The sequence below is a fragment of the Prionailurus bengalensis genome, chromosome B2, assembly GCF_016509475.1.
Source record: "Prionailurus bengalensis isolate Pbe53 chromosome B2, Fcat_Pben_1.1_paternal_pri, whole genome shotgun sequence".
Taxonomy (NCBI): Eukaryota; Metazoa; Chordata; class Mammalia; order Carnivora; family Felidae; genus Prionailurus; species Prionailurus bengalensis.
The window spans coordinates 35372892-35390262 of record NC_057349.1 but is presented as its reverse complement, the minus strand read 5'-3'; the positions used below and the strand labels follow the sequence as shown (position 1 = coordinate 35390262).

Below are 17371 nucleotides of genomic sequence, written 5' to 3'. Positions count from 1 at the left end.
CAGCTGTGCACAAAGCTGCCTGTGGTACAGCACTGTTTAAGAGCCCCGTTCTGGGACAGTGTATGTTCTTGGTTCTGCCCTAAACCTCTCCCTCCCCACTTCCCAGAAAGTGGGTGTGAGTGGAGGAGGGGAAACAGTCAACTCAGACCATAAGATTACAGCCATGCGTTGAAGACGGCAGAGCGAGAAGACAGAAGACATCTGAGTCCCTGCCACACTGGAGCCGGGATGTCAGCCCTCGACTGCTTATGCTGAAAGACTGTGAACAGTGGAGAAGTAAACAACGGTCTGGTTTTAAGCCACTGCTATTCTAGGGTCTTGGTTACAGGGGACAAGCTTATATCATCTTAACAAAGACAGGCTGTAGCTATCAAAATCAGAAATGCACATGGTCTTTGATCCAGCAACTCCACCCCTGTATCCTGTCCTAGGGAAATATTCACAGTCCGGCAGGAGGGTCTTCCCGGCATGCACCACTGCTTCAAACAGTGGGGAATCAATCGCTGGATAAACAGTGGTCATCCACATCGTGAAACACACGGCAGCACACGGGACAAATGAAGCCGCGCTAGGTGCACCGAGGTGGAAAGATAACAAAGACAATTTTACAAGTACGAAAGAAAAGTAAGTTGTAGAAAAATACAGGACGATCCCACTTAGGTAAATGAGAAAACACAATATATTTGTATATGCACATATGTATACAAAAAATTTAGAAGGTGAGGTGGTAAACAACAGTAGTTACCTTCAGGGATGAGAGACCTTCACTTTTTTTCCCGCTATACTTCTGTATCTTTTGGGCTCTGTGTTTTCAATTTTTACAATAAAGTGTTGATGCATTACTCGGGTGGTAGAACTTTCTCTCTTTAGTAATACGTGTTCTGTGGTAGTTTTGTTTAGTAAAAAGTAAAAAAGCAGAAAATAAATCACCCGTAATTTCATAACCAAGACGAAGCTAATTTTTTTGTTAAAATATTTATTTATGGGGGCAGGGGCGCCTGGGTGGCTCAGTCGGTTAAGTATTGACTTTGACTCAGGTCATGATCTCCCGGTTCGTGGGTTCAAGCCCCGCATCGGGCTCTGTGCTGACAGCTCGAAGCCTGGAGCCTGCTTCAGATTCTGTGTCTCCCTCTCTTTCTGCTCTCTCTCCCCCATTCATGCCCTGTCTCTCTCTCTCAAAATAATAAACATAAATTAAAATAAAATAAAATAAAGTATTTATTTCTTGGGGCATCTGGGTGGCTCAGTCGGTTAAGTGTCTGACTCTTGGTTTAGGCTCAGGTCATGATTTCGCAGTTTGTGAGTTCGAGCCCCGCATCAGGCTCTGCGCTGACAGTGAGGAGCCTGCTTGGGATTCTCTCTCTCCCTCTCTCTCTTTGCCCCTCCTCTGCTTGTGCTCTCTCTCTCTCTCTCAAAATAAATAAATAAACTTAAAACAAATTTTAAGTAAACTCTACACCCAATGTGGGGCTTGAACTCATGACCCCAATCTCTCTCTCTCTCTCTCTCTCTCTTGCCAAGATCAAGAGTCATATGCTCCACTGGCTGAGCCAGCCAAGAGCCCCAAAAGGACGTCACTTTTAAACACTTTGGCATATTTCCTTCCACTCCTTTTTCTGCACACTTTCCATAGTTGAAACATTTTATCTACATAATTTTGAATCTATTTAGCATTTGTCATAAGCATTTCCTTTGATATTAAAAACTCCTTGTAAATATTTTCATGGCTAAAGAATTTCTCACGATGCAGATGCACCAAATTTACTTTACATCTTCCTGCTCTGAGTACTTAATTATTTCTGGTTTTTCACTATAATGAAATTACAATGAATAGCCTTGTGCATAGAGCCATATTTTAGATTATTTCCATGGGCTGACTTCCTAGGATTGAAATTACTGTCAAAGAACATGAACATTTAAAAGGTATTTAACGCTCATTCAGAAAATGCATTCCAGAAAAATGCTCATTTCTGTAGATCTCCACCAGCACTGAGTACTCTTACTAAACAAAGTTCTCTAATCATAACCCTTTTCCCTGAGATTTCCAAGCCTGAGAAGAGAGCTCAAAGCCTTAAGTCAACATGGTGGTGAATGCACAGGACGAACACACTGAGAAAGGAATCAGCCTATACGCTTCTCTACATATGTTCAACCCTCCTCCCCAACCCCCATCCTGGTTGCCATCAACCTCCTTCTCTCTTCCCCAAACCCTGTAGGTTAGCCACCCTCTACTATCCCATCGTTGTTACCGAAATTCATTCAATCAGACAGCTTACTCAACCAGTTAATGATATTCACTCAACCCACCCAGATGCTAATGTTGCATTTAAATACACTATTAGCTGACCTAATGTCTCCGGAGGGCGCTTTTCTCATGGTTAACGATTCTCCCTGGGATGTCTTGGCCTCTCTTCTAGGTCTTTCTTTCTTTCTTTTTATTTTTTTTTTTTAATGTTTATTTATTTTTGAGAGACAGGAAGAGAGCACAAGCAGGAGAGGGGCAGAGAGAGGGGAAGACACAGAATCTGAAGCAGGCTCCTCGCTCTGAATTGTCAGCACAGAGCCCAATGCAGGGCTCAAACTCGCAAACTGTGGGATCATGACCTGAGCCGAAGTCAACACTTAACCAACTGAACCACCCAGGTGCCCCTCAGGGAGTCTACTTTTATTCTAATTTGGGCAGATTCTCTACTATAGAGGTCCCCACCTTTTCTATACCTCAGACTCTTTGGCTATCTGGAGAAGCCTATGGATCCCTTCTTAGAATTATGATTTTTTAAATACATAAAATTTAATACATAGTACCATGAAGGAGGCCCGTTAAATTGAAAGTTATCAAAATATTTTTAAACAAATTTAGGATACTGCTGTATATGTACTTTATTAATATATTCTGTAACAGGATCTAATGGCAGATTAAATAATTATCACTATTTCAAAGTAGCAATGAACATAATGTATTCAGATATCTGTAACAACTTAATATGATATGAAAATACCTGCAGTTAGTGACAAAGGAAGGTACCGCTAATATTACTGTGCTTTCCTGGTTACATTTTTTAATGTAGGAAATGCCAACTTTGACTTTGGGGTTACCGAAAATAAAACTGAAAATTTTTTTCCATTCATGTCTAGGGGTCCCGACTTTTTTTTCCTTTTTTCTTTCTTTTAAATTCGTGTGTGTGTGTGTGTGTGTGTGTGTGTGTGTGTGTATTTAAATGTTATTTATTTTGAGAGAGAGAGAGAACACACAAGTAGGTGACGGTCAGAGAGAAGGAGAGACAGAATTCCAAGCAGGCTCCACAGCATCAGCACAGAGCCAGAGGCGGGGCTTGAACGCGCAAGCCGTGAGCTGAGATCAACAATCAGACGCTTAACTGACTAAGCCACCCAGGCACCCTGGGATCTCCTGACTTCTAAACTTAGACCCTAAATGAAAGTGTTTACTCTTGTAGCTTGCCTTTCTCTTGATTCACACCACAGTCAACAAGAATTCTTGGGGCGCCTGGGTGGCGCAGTCGGTTAAGCGTCCGACTTCAGCCAGGTCACGATCTCGCGGTCCGTGAGTTCGAGCCCCGCGTCGGGCTCTGGGCTGACGGCTCGGAGCCTGGAGCCTGTTTCCGATTCTGTGTCTCCCTCTCTCTCTGCCCCTCCCCCGTTCATGCTCTGTCTCTCTCTGTCCCAAAAATAAATAAACATTGAAAAAAAAAATTTAAAAAAAAAAAAAAAAAAAAAAAAGAATTCTTACTATACTTTCCTTCAGAGGTAAGTTTAACACCCAAGTATCCATATTAATATTAACATTAAATTTTTAACTTAATTTATTCATTGGAAGACTTTTTTCTTGCTTTCCTTTTCCTTCCTTCCTTCCTTCCTTCCTTCCTTCCTTTCTTCTTCTTCTTTTTGGTTCAAATTGCTTTTGTCATTATAGAATTTCAGTCCCATTTTCAATCAGCCTGCTGGGTGAGGTCAAATTGTTATCCTTTTTCTTGAGGACACATTTCATTGACTCAGAACCAACCCCTGCCTTCCACGGAAGGGGAGCTGAAGGACTGGTACTTGGTTAGCCTCATCCGGAATATTAGCAAGCAGACTCTGGGAACTTGGGAGCCTCAACAAAAACCCTTGGGTTCGTCCTGTCATCACAGCCAGGCGGTTCCAACCAGGCTGCAAAAGCTGAATCAACTGCAGGACCTCTTAGAAAAACCTGAGCCCAAGCCTCATCCCTGGAGTTTTTTTATTCTAAAGCCCTGGGATGGGACCTGGTAACCACACTTTCCCAGTGATTCCAGTGGGCAATCAGGTGTGGGCTTACCTCTAGGGGGATTAAAAAGCTCTACAGGAATCAAAGCATATTTGGGATGCCGGCCTCATGGTGAGATCCTAAGGAAGGAAACCCCTAGATGTTACACAGAGAGAGACCTTTCATTACATAAACTAAGATAAATCTATAAAATAAAAATAGCTTGTAGCCAATTTATTTTAATGTTTTCGCAGTTTGTGTATGAGCATGTACTCATGTGATGTGTAAAAGGTATAAACATGGCGGAATTTACAGTTTTTGACATGATAGGACATCCACCATATTTTGTAAAGTGATAAAAAGAGGTTACAGAACAAGTTATAAAATGGTTGCATTAATGGCTATATACACACAGTACGTATTTGTGGAGATCTGTGTGGGGAAACATCTGGAAGAAAATAAAGCACCTTTGTGTGGCACAACTTCAGGCATCTAGTTCTTTTTTCTTTTTGCTTATTGGTGTTTCTAATTTTTTTTATAATGATTACAACCTGTGCACAATTGATAAACAACAAAAGAGTAATATCTCTAGATGGGAATATTCCTTGCTGGGATAGAACCTACCCATAATTTCCAATGCCTCTAACCCTGCTAGAAACCTCCGGTAAACCTCGAAATAATTCTAACACCGCACAAGTTAACGTCCCCGGATGCCCCCTGGGCAGTAAGGCATCGAGAGGGAGCACTCTGCCACCTAGTGGCTATGTCTAGGAACTGCATTCCTTCGCACAGTGCTGCAACAGTGGGAAACCCTGCCCAACGCATTGATAAATCTGGGCTAATAGAAAAGAAGCAGAAACCAAATGGCTGGGGGAAGAAGGTGTTAATCACAAGTCAGGGGCTTTTATCTAATGATAGGGAAGAGACAAAGTTGGAGCGGGGAATAACTGAAGATTTGTTACAAAGCCAGCCCATGGGAGCACTAAGCATGACAGGCAGTCAGATGAAACACTGCAGCCATGAGAAGACAGCTTATGAGGCAAGCAGCAGTGAGGAGTTCCAAATTAATGGGAAGGGACCAAAGAAAAGTTGGAAGTGGCTAAAATAGCAGAAAACAACCTGACCTAGATACCAGCTGAGAATCCACAGATCCTAAAGGAAAAGGAATATGGCAGAAAAGAAATTAGTGCCATGGTGGGTAGGGGGGAGGCAACAATTAGATAAGGGGGTCAAAGGAGAAGGGATAGAGGTTATAGCCAAAGAGACCCTGTAAGGAAAAGGTATAGGGGAAACCTCTTAGAGGATGTCCAATAGATGGAAGAAGTGGAGAGCAAGAACACCAAGAATAATCATTATAGCGACAGCTACCATTTATTGAGCACTTACTACACACCAGATGGGGCTCTACACGCTTTACGCACTCTGTATTAACTCATTTAATCTTCCCACCAACTCCATGAGATACATAATATTATCTCCACCTTACAGATGAGGAAATTGAGGCACAGAGATTAAGGAATTTGCCCAGGGGCACAGAGTGGTACTGGGCTGGAATTTGAACCCAGGCAATCTGGCTCTAGAGCCTGTGCTCATAACCACTATATATTTCAGCACTTGCCCTGGAATAAGAAGAGAAATGGGGCATAACATAGAAGGAACCAAAAGAAAGGAAGTCATGGCAGACGCTGTTTGAAGGAAATGTGGAACAGTTGCTTGATTTTACTCAGTGATAAGAGCCAAGCACAACCAAAGATAGGATGTGTAGTAATTAACAGCAAAAGAACTTAAAGACCCCATAAAACATACACTATTAAATAAGATACTGTGTGTAGAATCACTTAGCAATATTGGAACATCCTTTGCAAATGTAAAGTGTACTCAGGCATGTAAAAATATTTTCCTAGTCAAATAAGCAGTTCTTTAAAACAAATCCCCCATTCTGAGAATCAGTGAGTTAGCAAACCAATTCCCCTGGTTACAATAAAAATTTTCAAAACCATGTCCTTGTATGTAAACTTTCTGAGAGTCAAACTTATTCACTGGTTTTCTCCCAAAGTGTGTTTAGCAACTTTCCCATCAGAGAAGGCCGGGTTGAGTTCTTCAATGGCTTGTGTTATGTCTAGGGATCGTGCCCTTTCTCACGCCAGCTTGCTGTGGGTGAAAGATCTTCAGTTCCCAGGGCTCCCTCTGAACCCTTCTTCTGGGCAGGATTCACACCGACAACTCACTGGATGTCTGTAAAGATGAGGCCTGCACTGGCCAATGCTCCAAAATCCTACCCTTGAGTTCCTGCAGAAGTGGTGGGTGGATGCCATCTGATTCAAGGGATTTATTTGCATTTAGTTTCTATTTAGGCCACGAGCATCTTATAGGCTTAGCACTACTGAACTGAACAACTCTGACCTACCTCCTACAGAAGACGCTTTCAGAATAGGAGTCTCTCCAAGGTGTTCTTCTGTAGGATGGAGGCACGGGATTCTGGGATCAGCTGCCACCTTGCTTTAGAGGCATCAGCTGGCCCCACGGACTCCCTTGCTGGTCCCCATTTTATGTAAAGGAATTTTGATTATTAGTCCTCAGAGTCCTCTGCGGGGTGCTTCTCAAAATCAGTTCTGAGACCTCTGAGGCCTTGTTGGCCCTGACATCTTGTGGGGTCCCATGCCCTTCTGGGCTCTCACAGATGCTGCTTTTCCTGAGATGACTGTTTAGACTGTGGGACGAGGGAGCAGCCATTCACTCAGGTGCCTGTTCTCTCTGACTCAGGCACATACACTTTTCCCAGATACGTTATTCATAGTGGAACAGTTTTCAGGCTTCCTGTGGGTTACTTCATTCAGTACAAATTTTCTTTCTTTTTTTAATATAAATTACGAGTTTATTACAAAATACAAAATGTTAGTTTCTCATCATCAGTGATTCAAGAAAACAAAGCCAGGAGCTCACCCTGGGTGGGGCTGGAGGCCAGACGCCGCCAGGCTCAGGAGCTGGCCACAAGTCACTGGTTTACAACCCCCCGGCAGATGGGTGTTCTCCAGGGTAGCTGCCACCCAGTTCTTGTCGCTTGCACACCGTGAGCTCCAAGGAACAAAACCCCAGTGTAAAGTGTACGTCCATTGTGAAAAGCTGGGGTAGGGATCACAAAAGCTTGACCGTGATGGACAGGCCAGTAAGGGTGGCCGTGCTGCAGTATGGAGGGGGGGTGTGAAGGCCACGGCCACTGTGTCTTCAGGGTCGCTCCCCTGAACCTGGACTTGCTCTACTACATTCACTTCTTCTAGCGTCGCTGGCTGCTCCAGGTCACTGACGCTGATGGAGCAAATCAGATCAAAGGTCCCGTGCATGCCACCGCTGCTGGGAACCTACTTGTCCTCTTTGTCCATAGTTACCAGGTGTCCCCAGAGTGCTCAGAGACGACGTTACTCACCTCCGGTTCTCCAGGGAGCTGCACCCACCACTGGGAACCACCGCGGGCCTGTACAAGTGCTCTGCACACGTTTTTTCCTGAATACCCACATGTCAGCATAGCTCATATCCTTCCAATGCACACTGAAGTTCTGATTTTTGAGGTGCTCCACTCCTTCGCCCCGGCAACTCCTTTGGTTTTGGTTGTGATTATGGGGTGGTGCACCGGCCCACGTTCCCTCACGCACAGAACTCACTCAATGATCTCCTGCCCTTCTGGGTTTGACACGCCTGCTCTGGGAAGTCTCCCCCAGAGTCTGACGCCCACAGCCTGCCCTGACGGTGTTTCTGCCACTGGGTGTCAGGAATAAAGATGTCTTCCAGCGACCAAATTCTGTGGCTCTCCAGGCTCACTTAACGTGCCAGGTTCAGCCTTGGCCAGAGGGCGGGAGAGTCCACTGTCACTGCTATGATTCTGTCACTTCACGGTGGCGTGTATACCCCTGTGACTCCCTAGTTCACTCTGCCGGCCTTGTGGGGTGGGACCAAGGCACCCCTCTTCATTCCATCTCCAAAGAGCTAGCAGCATGGGTCAAGGCCCAGACATCCCTGGCCAGGCTTTAGGACGGAGGCTGTTGGTCCAACAAGGGATGGGGGTGAAATTTCCTCCCCAATTTAGGGTCAAGCCCAATCTCTCCACAGGCTTCTCCACAATCAGGTCTTGCGGCACCACCCCTCCCCCTGTGACACTCCGGCCACACTGCCTTCTCTCTGCCTCTTCCCTCCCCCCACCCCTCAACCTCTTACCCTGGCAGGGCTGCTCCTCACCGCCAGGGAGACGGCACCTAGCAAAGTGTGGGCCAGGGGCAGGCGCTGGGAAGGGCTGAGTGGGACAGCAGGCCTCCCAGCTCTCACCTGCTCAGCCTAGGTCCCCAGACAGTCCCCTCTGCTCACCTTCTCCTTCAAGTGCCTATGGCAGCTACAAGAGATGCGGACAGGCAGACAGAACTCTTGGGCAGACAGAACTCTCTCTAGGCTCACGGCTGGGGAGAGAAGCCCCAATCCCTCCCTCAGCAGGTGCACAGCCACATAGGAGACCTGCCGGTTCTGATTAGGGCGCTCACATCCAAGGCAGATCTCGCTCTCTCTGACCACCACTGAAGCTTCCCCTTTGCCACAGTTTCCCACCGTCACTGCTCCCGTCCCCAACACCCTCGGTCGGCATCACACAGCCTCTAGCACGGCCACTAACCCTACAGCCAGCAGCCCTGAATCCTAGGGTCACCCTTTGCCCTTCTAGCCCCCACGATGCAAATAACATCAAGATCCGCACTCAATACCAAGATTCCTATGTGAGAAAGGACTCATTTACCCATTTTGTTTTGGGTGATTTTTACACAGTCAACTGTCTACTTAGTATGGAGATTTTAGTGTATTGGTTGTATTTATTTATTTTTTTTTTAATTTTTTTTTTCCAACGTTTATTTATTTTTGGGACGGAGAGAGAGAGAGAGCATGAACGGGGGAGGGGCAGAGAGAGAGGGAGACACAGAATCGGAAGCAGGCTCCAGGCTCTGAGCCATCAGCCCAGAGCCCGACGCAGGGCTCGAACTCACGGACCGCGAGATCGTGACCTGGCTGAAGTCGGACGCTTAACCGACTGCGCCACCCAGGCGCCCCATATTGGTTGTATTTAGTTGTATTTAGTGTTATTGCACTTTCACCTTTCAATGGTGACCTTGCAGCAAACTGAACCATGTGCTCTTGTCCTATCATGCACTCTGCTGTCAATCTCTTTTGTTTTTTGCAGTGAGGCATAACTTGTACACAGTAACTACGCAAATCTTAAGTGTACCGCTGGACAATTTTTACATACATAACCACCACCCAGAAGATTCATGTTCCTTCTCAGTCAATACTCCATCTACAACCAGTGACCTGACATCAGAAGTTTGAACTTCACATAAATGCTTTCCTTACAATCTTATTTCCAAAGTTATCATGCTACTTCTGAATATTTTTTAGTGGCAAAAAACTGGCTTAACCAGGGCTCCTTGGAGAATGCTTGATTGCAAGGTAAGGCAAAGAAAATATAAGCTGGGAGCATCTCATGGCACCAGAAAGTAAGGAAGTGCTTTAAAAATGATGGTATCAGGGGTGCCTGGGTAGCTCTGTCAGTTAAGCCTCCAACTCTTAATTTCGGCTCAGGTCATGATCTCACGGTTCATGAGTTTCAGCCCTGTGTTGGGCTCTGTGCTGACAGCTCAGAGCCTGCTTGGGATTCTCTCTCTCTCCCTCTCTCTCTGTTCCTCCTCTGCTCAAATTTTCTCTCCCTCACTCTCTCTCTCTCTCTCTCTCCCTCTCTTTGTCCCCTGCCCCTCTCTGGCTCATGCTCTCTCAAAACAAACAAACAAACATTTTTTAAAAAGGTAAACATGATGGGATCAAAAAGACATAGGAGCCAACTTGAAGGAGAACCCAAGGGCCAAAGCTGGGACAACCTGAACAGCAAAATAATGACAATGTCAGATAGCCCATGAAATAAATACCTGTGAATCTATACTGATATAAATAGATACACGAATACATAAATGGGAGAGAAGGGACAGCTCTCCCTTAGGTTAGAATAGCAATTAATAAATATAGAAGCAGTGAAAATAGAAAATCACAATTAGGCAAACATCACAGTAACGACTGTTACAGGCAAGAGCCATTCATGAATGTTAAAAAGTGGGCGAAAGAATGATGAGAAACATCAGAATTGCATAGTCTCAGACTGTCTCTACAAAAGATACTTACCAATTACCGAAGGGAAAATAGTAACTTCACAGGGGAGAGACTCAGGAGGCCCCCCTGAGTCAAGCGATCGAAGGCGGCAGGAATGAGACCTGCCAACACCAGCTACCTCCTCATACACAGACATCGCCTCTGTGGTTTCTTCCCCAAAAGGCACGACCCTCAGTTCCGTCATAAGAAAACATTAGACAACCCCAAGTTAAAGGACAGTCTACAAAATAACGAATCTGTACTCTCCAAGAGTTTTGAAAATTTTGTCCTGGGAGACAAAGACTGAGGAATTGTCCCAGATTAGGATCCTGAATTGGATCCTCATCCAGAAAAGGACATTAATGGGAAGACTGGTCAAATTCAAATAAAGTCTGTAGATTGCTAATATTTTATCAACCTGAACGTCCTGGTTGGTTAATCACAGTACGGAATATAAGATGTAAACATTAAGCGGATATGGGTAGGCTATTTGGGAACTCTACTATTTCTGCAACATTTTGTAAGTATACAAATTATTGCAAAGTAAAAGAGAGAGGATACTTTTTTAAAAACCTGGTTTGAGTGGAGTCCCTCTTCCCCAGCCCCTCCGGAGTCTGACATTCAGCCCCTAGAGCGCCAGTGGCTCCTAAGCCTGGGGGCTCTCTCAGGGCGTGGGCAGAGCTCCAGGACTTCCCAGACAGAGGCCCAGACCCCCGCACCCCCCAACCGGGCTCCAGCAACGTGTACAAGTGCCCAGAACTCCCTGTTGCCTCCAGGTGTGGTGGTCTTTCGGACTCCACTTTCCCAGAGGGGCAAGTGCCTTAGTTTCCTCCTGGGAAGGAGGGCATGGAAAGGAATGAGGAGGCTGAAGGCCCTTCTGGCAGCGGAAGGAGAGAAACCCAGGAGCCAGAATAGACCAAAAGGAGGACCTTAGAGGACTTCTCAGTTTTAAAACAACCAATCTTTTGTTAAACATTTACTTCATGAGAAGAAAGCCTGTGAGCAACCATCAATGAAAGGTGAGGGGTGGTAGAGGGCAGAGGAAGCCCTGGAAGGAGGAGGGGAAAGGGGGAGGAGGGGGAGGAGGGGGAGGATGAAGATCCTTGCCCGGGATCCTGGAGTACTGCTATGTGAATTCAGCTCAAATGCCCCAGGAGGTGTCTGGCCAGGCCCCAAGGTAGAGGCAACAGAGCACAATCCATGTGTGGGGCACGATGCTGGGTGTCTAACTCCCTGGGTGACCTTGAGCCAGTTACTTAACCTCGCTGTGACTCAGTTTGCTCATTTGTAAAATGGGGGTAGTTATTATGACCTACTCTGTGGGACTATTGCAAGGATTAAATGAGTTAAACACAAATAACCATTTATTTATTATTTATTTTAAGATCTTTTTTAATTTATTTTTTAAAGTTTATATATTTATTTTGAGAGAGAGAGAGAGAGAGGCAGAGTGAGCATGCACAGGGAAGGGGCAGGGGGCGCGGAGAGGGGGGAAGAGAGAGAGAGAGAGAATGAATATCCCAAGCAGGCTCTCTGCACCATCGGCACTGAGCCTGATTCGGGGCTCAAATTCACGAACTGTGAGATCATGACTTGAGCCAAAGTCAGACACTTAACTGACTGAGCCACCCAGGTGCCCCAACACAAATAAGCGTTTAGATTAGTGCCTGCTACATTAAAAGTGCTAAGAATTAGTTATTATTAGGTCGAACCTTATGAAACTGCCAATATCTGACATTTGGACCTATGAAAACAATGTTGTAAACTTCACCCTAACATAATCATCATTGTTCCACTACACCAGGCCAGGCTGAGGGCCCCTCAGACCAGGGCAGAGCCTTGGCCCAGCACTATTAGAAGCTCTCACTTCAAGTGGCCCAAGGCTCACAGGACGGGCCACTCTGTCCCTGCAGCACCTGTGCACACATTGCCTCAGGTTCCCTTGCTCAGAGGCCTCAGGAAGGAAACATCTTCAAGTGATCCTCCTGTCGTCAGTTCTGGGGCCCCTCTCCCAGGCAGTATGAGCCCAGATATCTGCTCAGCCAAGGAGAAGCAGGCGCCCTTCCTTCTGGGGGCTTCCGCCACAGCTGGGACACTGCCTTTTACCCCCGCAAACTTTGACACCCCCTCTCCAGTCCTGTTTGCCCATCTAGCTTGGCAGCTTCGCCCACGATTAGCCTATCATGGTTTACTCTGGTAAGTTACACACCACTTAGAGACTTGGGTTCCTAAAGCTTTGTCTTCACTGCTTCTCAGACATTCGGGAGTACATCTCAGGAAACAATATTAATGATAAGAAGCACCCTGTTCTGAGGCCGTAGGCCACGTATACCATTCTAACTGCTTCACACATATTAACGATTTAATCCTCACGGTAGCCCTGGAGGTAGGTACTCACCCCCATTTTACAGGCAAGAAAACCGAGGCCTACAGAGCCAAGTTACTTGCTTCTGGCTGCACACCTAGAAAGGTAGCAGAGCTCGGATCTGACCCCGGGCAGTCTGGCTCCACAGACCGTGGCTTTACCACTGCACTATTCTACATAGCCCCCAACTTTCGAAGGAGGGTCTCTGCTTCCCCCTGATGCCCCTCCACTGGCTCCCCTAACCGAGGGCTCTTCTTCCCCGTCACTAAGGGTGACCAATGGCCGGTCTGCTGAAACCACCACAACTCTCTTTTATTTCTGCAGTGGCTTCGCCTAATTTTTCTTTGAGTCGCTGCAGCTGTTCAGCCCTCAAACTTCTCTCATCCAGGCTGGGCCTGTGTGGCTTTCTGGGGTACCTGTGTTCATTTACAGAGCTTCCTCTGCAGCGACTTAGCCACAGGTGGCCCTTCAGCAGTCAGGCTGCGCATGCCTTCTCTCTCTGCACATGTCACGGGCCAGTAGCTCACAATCTCGCACAACGCTCTCGCACCTGCACCACGCTTCTGTCTCCTGAGGGACCCTGCCCACCGATCTTAACACAGCTGGGCACAGGTTTTCTCTTCTTGGCCATAAAATTATGGAACAGTGGGGCTGGGAGGAACTTTGAGGACTGTCCACTTTAATTGCCCATTCTACTTCGTCTATAAGAGAGAGGTGACAGTCCTCGAGTAGTCTCATCGAGGTGTTAATACAGCAACAGACACAAATCCTCATTGTCATCCTGTGGGTTACTGAAAAAAGACCTCAAATCCACCAGATAATCGAATATGCAACCCGGTAAAGAAGAACATCTCTAGTTTTAAAGTCCCAGACTATTATGGCCCTATGTTCTGCCAGGATTGTGAATTGCTGAAAGCCATTCCAGGAATCACCTCCACCTCTCAGAGCTAATCTGGGAAGCGCTTTTATCACATATGACAAGGCCCACTGAGCCTGGCTCATGGTAACTAAATTAGACCTCATGCTCTTGATGTCCTGCTCCACCTCAACCACATTATCAGAATTGATAGCTCACCCCAGCACGCGGCCAATCCGGCCCCCTTGTAATCATTCATCCTAGGACGTCGCATATGCCGCTCGTTGGCAGAAGCCGTGGCTCGTGGTCAGCTGCCGCAGCCTCCCGGCACCACAGCCAGCATCTGCTCACAGAAGCCCACTCTCTCCTTTTCCTTCCAAAGCCCTTACTTGGGCAGGCTGGGTCCCGTCTTTCCGTCTATCTGCTAAAGAGACTTCCGTTCTTTAACCACCTAACACCAATTACGGAGAGGTCCAGCCCAGGGGTCACAGAGAGATGTTGCTGCTCTTGAGAACACCTACGTTATTAGAACTCAGAAGAACATTCAACCTTCTTTGGCTTCCCCACCCCCCACCCCCCGCTTTTAAAAGAGCTTTATGCCCATTAAAAAAAGAAAGGGAGAAAGAAAGAGAAAGGAAACTGCTTAGTCCAGAAATGTGCAAAGCAGAAAAAGAAAAGCCCATCGCTGCCCCCCAGAGATAACGACCACCGAACAACCTCCAGGCCTCTGTGTCTGCGGACTGCAGAGCCTCGCAATCTGTCCCCTCGACTCCCAATTCCCCATTCCCCCCTTTCCTGGGCCTCCTGGAGCAGCTGCCTGGCTTTCCACCACCCAACGTGTGCCCTCCAGTCTTCTTCACGTTCCCCAGCCAAGGCTTCCCGGATGCCTCACTCTCCCCGGCCGTCCCCTCTGCCTCCTTTGCTCTGTCCACCTCTCCCCACCAGCCTCCTCGGGAAGGTGTGCCAGGGTTCAGGCCCGGGGCTCTTCCCTCCTCCGTCCACACTCACTCCTCATCTACTGTCCTGGTTTTAAGGACCATCTAGCCAAAGGCTCCTAAACGTGTGTCCAAGCTCTCTCCTTCTCCGGCTCCAGACTCCTAAGATTTATTTGCCTACTCCAGATCTCCATTTGGGTGTCTAAAAGCACTTCCGATTTGGCATGCCCAAAACTGAACTCCTGAAATTCCTCCATAAGCCTGTTCCTCCTAGACCCTTCTCATAAACTGAGTCATCCTGACTCATCCCTCTCTGTCCTACTCTACACTCGACACATCAGGAGATCCTGTTTTGGCTCTATTCACAAAATATAAGCAAGATCTGCCCGTTTGTCACACCTCCACTGCCACCATCCAGGTCCAAGCCATCCTCGTGTCTCACCTGGAGGACTCTAACAGCCTGCTGGGCAGTCTCCCTGCCTCCACCTTCATCCACACCTACAGTCTACATAGAAGCCAGAGCGATCCTTTGAAAATGTAAGTCAGATCACGGCCCTCCTCTGCTTACGACCCTCTTATGGCTCCCCTTCCACTCAGAGTAAAAGCCAAAGCTTACAGTGGCTACGAAGTCCTCTGTGACCTAGGTCCCTTGTGACTTCTCTGGCCTCACCTCTTCCTACTCTTCCCCTGGACCACTCTGTTCCAGGCCACCACCATGATTCCTTAAGTAGCCCAGGGAACCCCAATGTTCCCTCTGCTTGGACACTCGTCCCCCAGATGTCCATGACTCACTCTCTCACCTTCCCTGAGCCTTTGCTCAAGCATCTCCTTCTCAGTGGGCCTATCCTATTGTATTTGAAATTGTAAACTATCTCTTCCCTACCACCTAATAATCCCTTTATCCTGCTCTACTTAAAATAAAATTTCCTACGCTCTTGTTTATTGTTAAGTCTCTTCCCAACCAGCATGTAAGCTCTATGGGAACAGGGATCTGTCTATTTTGCTTTCCAGTATATCCTATGCCTTCACCAGTGCCTAGCACATGGCAGGCACTCAGCAAATGCTTGTCAATGAATGAATGAGACATCTCTTAGGCCTGCCTAGCTGCTCTGCAACCTTTCTAGCACTAATACCTATTAAAAAAAAAAAAATATATATATATATATATATACACACATACACACACACATATGTATATACATACATGTATACATATACATATATATTTTTTAAGCTTATTTATTTATTTTGAGAGAGAGAGAGAGAGAGAGAGAGAGAGAGAGAATATCCCAAGCAGGCTTGGTGCCGCCAGTACAGAGCCCAACTCTAGGCTTGATCCCATGGACCGTGAGATCATGACCTGAGCTGAGATCAAGAGTCAGATGCTTAACTGACTGAGCCATCCGGGTGCCCTAAAACCCTTTTTGTACTGAAGAACTCTGGGGCTCACTGACTTGGCCCATCGGCCTTCTGAGCACCCTGTCTCCTTTCCTCCTCTCGGCCAGGTACCCGCCATTACGCCTTCTCCCTGTGCAGCCCCACTAACGGAATGGCTCCCGCTCTGATGCTCATCCCAGCCCAGGCTAAGCTCTTGGCCACTCACCTGAAAGTCCTCCTCATCCAAGATCTCTTTTCTCCACTTGATCAAGAAGGCTGCACACACGTAGAGATGAAAGTGGGAGAACCCTTCCGGTTCAGACTGGGAAGGGAAAGAACAGTTAGGTCTCCAGGCCCTGACAAGGAGCCGGCTCTAGTCCTCTCGGTCCCGGTCCTCCTGCAAGGTAGGAGCACAGCAAGGCACTCCTTTCACGGCTGGGCACACAGAGGCCTGAACAGACTCTGTAGAGGCCCTGCCCATGAGGCCAAGGCAGACACAGAAATAGAAAGGAGGTAGGGGATTCTGAGCAGCTACTCTCCACCAGGGCAGGGAGCTGGGGGCCTCAGGGACAGCCTGGCATGGAGAGGGCAGGGGTCCCCTCATACCTGGTATGTGTCCCACAGGCGGATGGTGCAGCGAAGGGGAAGCTCCCGCATGAGCAGGTTGTTCATCCAACGAAAGGCAAACTGTAGGTATTCGACCTCGTACCTCCTGAAGTGATTATGTACCTGCTCTGAAACAGAAAGTGTCATTGGCCCCAAGACCACAACCTAGGGGACTGACTGGACCCTGAAAGGGTCGCATGAGCCAAAAAGGCAGTTTCCATCTCCCTCTCCCCCCTTCTCCTGGGGAATACAGGCACAGAAGCGCCGAACTGGCATCCGACTGTCCTTTATGTTGGATTCTGCCATCTCACAGCCACACCACATGGGTAACCCAGTCCCACACTCGGCAAAACTATTTTAACACCCATGGTGACGCTCTGGGTACCTTTCCTCCTTCACAGGGCTCCTCTGGCCATAAAGCGGCAGACGTGAGGTTCACTTGGCTGCTTGACCCCATTACTCTTCAGAGGAGGAGGCAGAATGGAACAGAACCATGGGGGTCACCTTGGCCATCCTCCTGCCAGTGAGGACTTCCTCCTCAGCATCCCTGACAGATGGCAGCCAGCAGGGACTTAAACACTGCCAGAGAAAGAGGTTCACTGACTCCATCAAGGGCAGCCTCTCCCACTGATGTATTAAGTGATTCGCCAGAAAGTGCTTCGCTGTATTCAACAGAAACTAGCTCCTTCCTGACTCCCACCCTTGGTGTTTGTGTGGTGTTCTGGAACAACCCCAAACAAACCTGATCCCTGTTCTACATGGCAGCCCTTTAAATAGTGCTTAACAGCATTAAAAAAAAAAAAAAAAAATTATTATCCTCC

The 17371-nt window shown here is 47.3% G+C and overlaps 1 protein-coding gene across 1 annotated transcript in view; it reads right to left on the bottom strand.

The window, feature by feature from the left end:
• The window catches only part of TBC1D22B (TBC1 domain family member 22B), an 80505-nt gene that overhangs the window by 3853 nt on the left and 59281 nt on the right, over positions 1–17371 (bottom strand). Inside the window, exons 11-12 of the mRNA XM_043591280.1 lie at positions 16551–16678; positions 16171–16266 (exon numbers count right to left, since the gene is read on the bottom strand). Coding sequence (XP_043447215.1) covers positions 16171–16266; positions 16551–16678 — 224 coding nt within the window. The remainder of the gene's footprint in view (positions 1–16170; positions 16267–16550; positions 16679–17371) is intronic.